The sequence below is a fragment of the Bison bison genome, unplaced genomic scaffold, assembly GCF_000754665.1.
Source record: "Bison bison bison isolate TAMUID 2011002044 unplaced genomic scaffold, Bison_UMD1.0 scf7180017864063, whole genome shotgun sequence".
NCBI classification, from domain to species: Eukaryota; Metazoa; Chordata; class Mammalia; order Artiodactyla; family Bovidae; genus Bison; species Bison bison.
Genome location: NW_011494635.1, coordinates 13,990,464 through 13,991,795, shown reverse-complemented (window position 1 = coordinate 13,991,795; position 1,332 = coordinate 13,990,464). Strand labels below are relative to the sequence as shown.

Sequence of the window (1,332 nt, the reverse complement as noted above, 5' to 3'; positions counted from 1 at the left end):
ACTAACACTGGCGCTGTATGTGAGAGCAGACTGTCTCATTGGGGCAGGGTGATGGGGATGGGGCTAGAGCTTCCCTGATGGCTCAGCTGGTAAAGAATCTGCCTGCAATGCAGGAGACCCAGGTTTGATTACCAGGTCAGGAAGATCCCCTGGAGAAGGGAATGGCAACCCACTCCAGTATTCTTGCCTGGAGAATTTCAAGGACGGAGGAGCCTGGCGAGCTACAGTCCATGGGTTGCAGAGTCAGACACGACTAAGTGACTAACACTTTCTTTTCACTTTTATGGGAATGGGATAACCCCACCCTCGGGCACATACTCCCAGGAACTGTGTGCCAGTCAGCCCCGTTGATGATGCTGCCATACAGGGAGAAGTCCTGGCTGTGGCAGGGTCGTCGATCTGGGTCCTGCATGGCCCGATTAGTGCCCGCATAGACAGTGCTGAGCCAGCGAAACACAGCCTCATCCGGGGTGGGCGTGAGTTCACGGGCAGCCCACGGAGTCCGAGTCATGTCGAAGGGGTAGGATACCACAAGCTCACCCCCGTGGAGGTTGGCACTTAGCACAAAAGGGATCCGCTGCATCCACTTGATCACTGCCCATGTTTCAGGAGCCACCTGGACAAGGGCAGGTCAGGGGAGTGGGAGACAGAGACAAAGGCCCCCGGGGTGGTCCAGAATACTCACAGTGGCATTGGGCAGAGTGTAGTAAGTGGGCAGTGGCAGGTGATGGTTGGGGACAGTGTCAGGTACCAGCCCTTCATCTTCTGCTTCCCACAGTGGTGTGTTGAGATCAGCAAAATTATGGTTAAGATCAATGCCCTGATGGTTCCAGCGGCCCTCTGCCCAGCCCACCAGCTCTGAGCCCTGCCGGGGAGGAAGTCTGTTCAAGCGAAGCAGGCTCCAGGCACCATGGCAGAAGGAGCAGGCTGGCCCTCAGGCCAAGTGGCCTACCCGGCGGAAGGCAGTCTCGTAGCCATCAGGATTCATGGAGGGCAGCAGGTGAATGCGCGTCTCGGTGAGCAGCCGGGTCACCCTCGGGTCCCCTCTCAGGAACTCATGACACAGGAACTGCATTAGAAGCAGGAGCAACTCCCGCCCCAAGGCCTCATTCCCATGCATGCCGGCCACATAGCGCACCTCAGGCTCTCCTGGGAACAAACAGGGGCTTGCAGCTGGCTCACGCACCTGCCCCTCCCTGCTGCTGTGCCCACCTCTCCCACCCCACGTGCCAGTACCCAGCTCATGCTCCCCGGGCTGGTCCGACATTTCCATCACATACAGCTTCAAGCCCTGGTGGCTCTTCCCGATGCTGTAGATGCGGGTGATGTTGG

General features: G+C 58.5%; 1 protein-coding gene across 1 annotated transcript in view; it reads right to left on the bottom strand.

Annotated features, from left to right (window-relative positions):
- CPXM1 (carboxypeptidase X (M14 family), member 1) overlaps window positions 1–1,332 on the bottom strand; it is a 7,707-nt gene that overhangs the window by 1,514 nt on the left and 4,861 nt on the right. Inside the window, exons 10-13 of the mRNA XM_010836633.1 lie at window positions 1,237–1,332; window positions 953–1,149; window positions 686–865; window positions 319–616 (exon numbers count right to left, since the gene is read on the bottom strand). Coding sequence (XP_010834935.1) covers window positions 319–616; window positions 686–865; window positions 953–1,149; window positions 1,237–1,332 — 771 coding nt within the window. The remainder of the gene's footprint in view (window positions 1–318; window positions 617–685; window positions 866–952; window positions 1,150–1,236) is intronic.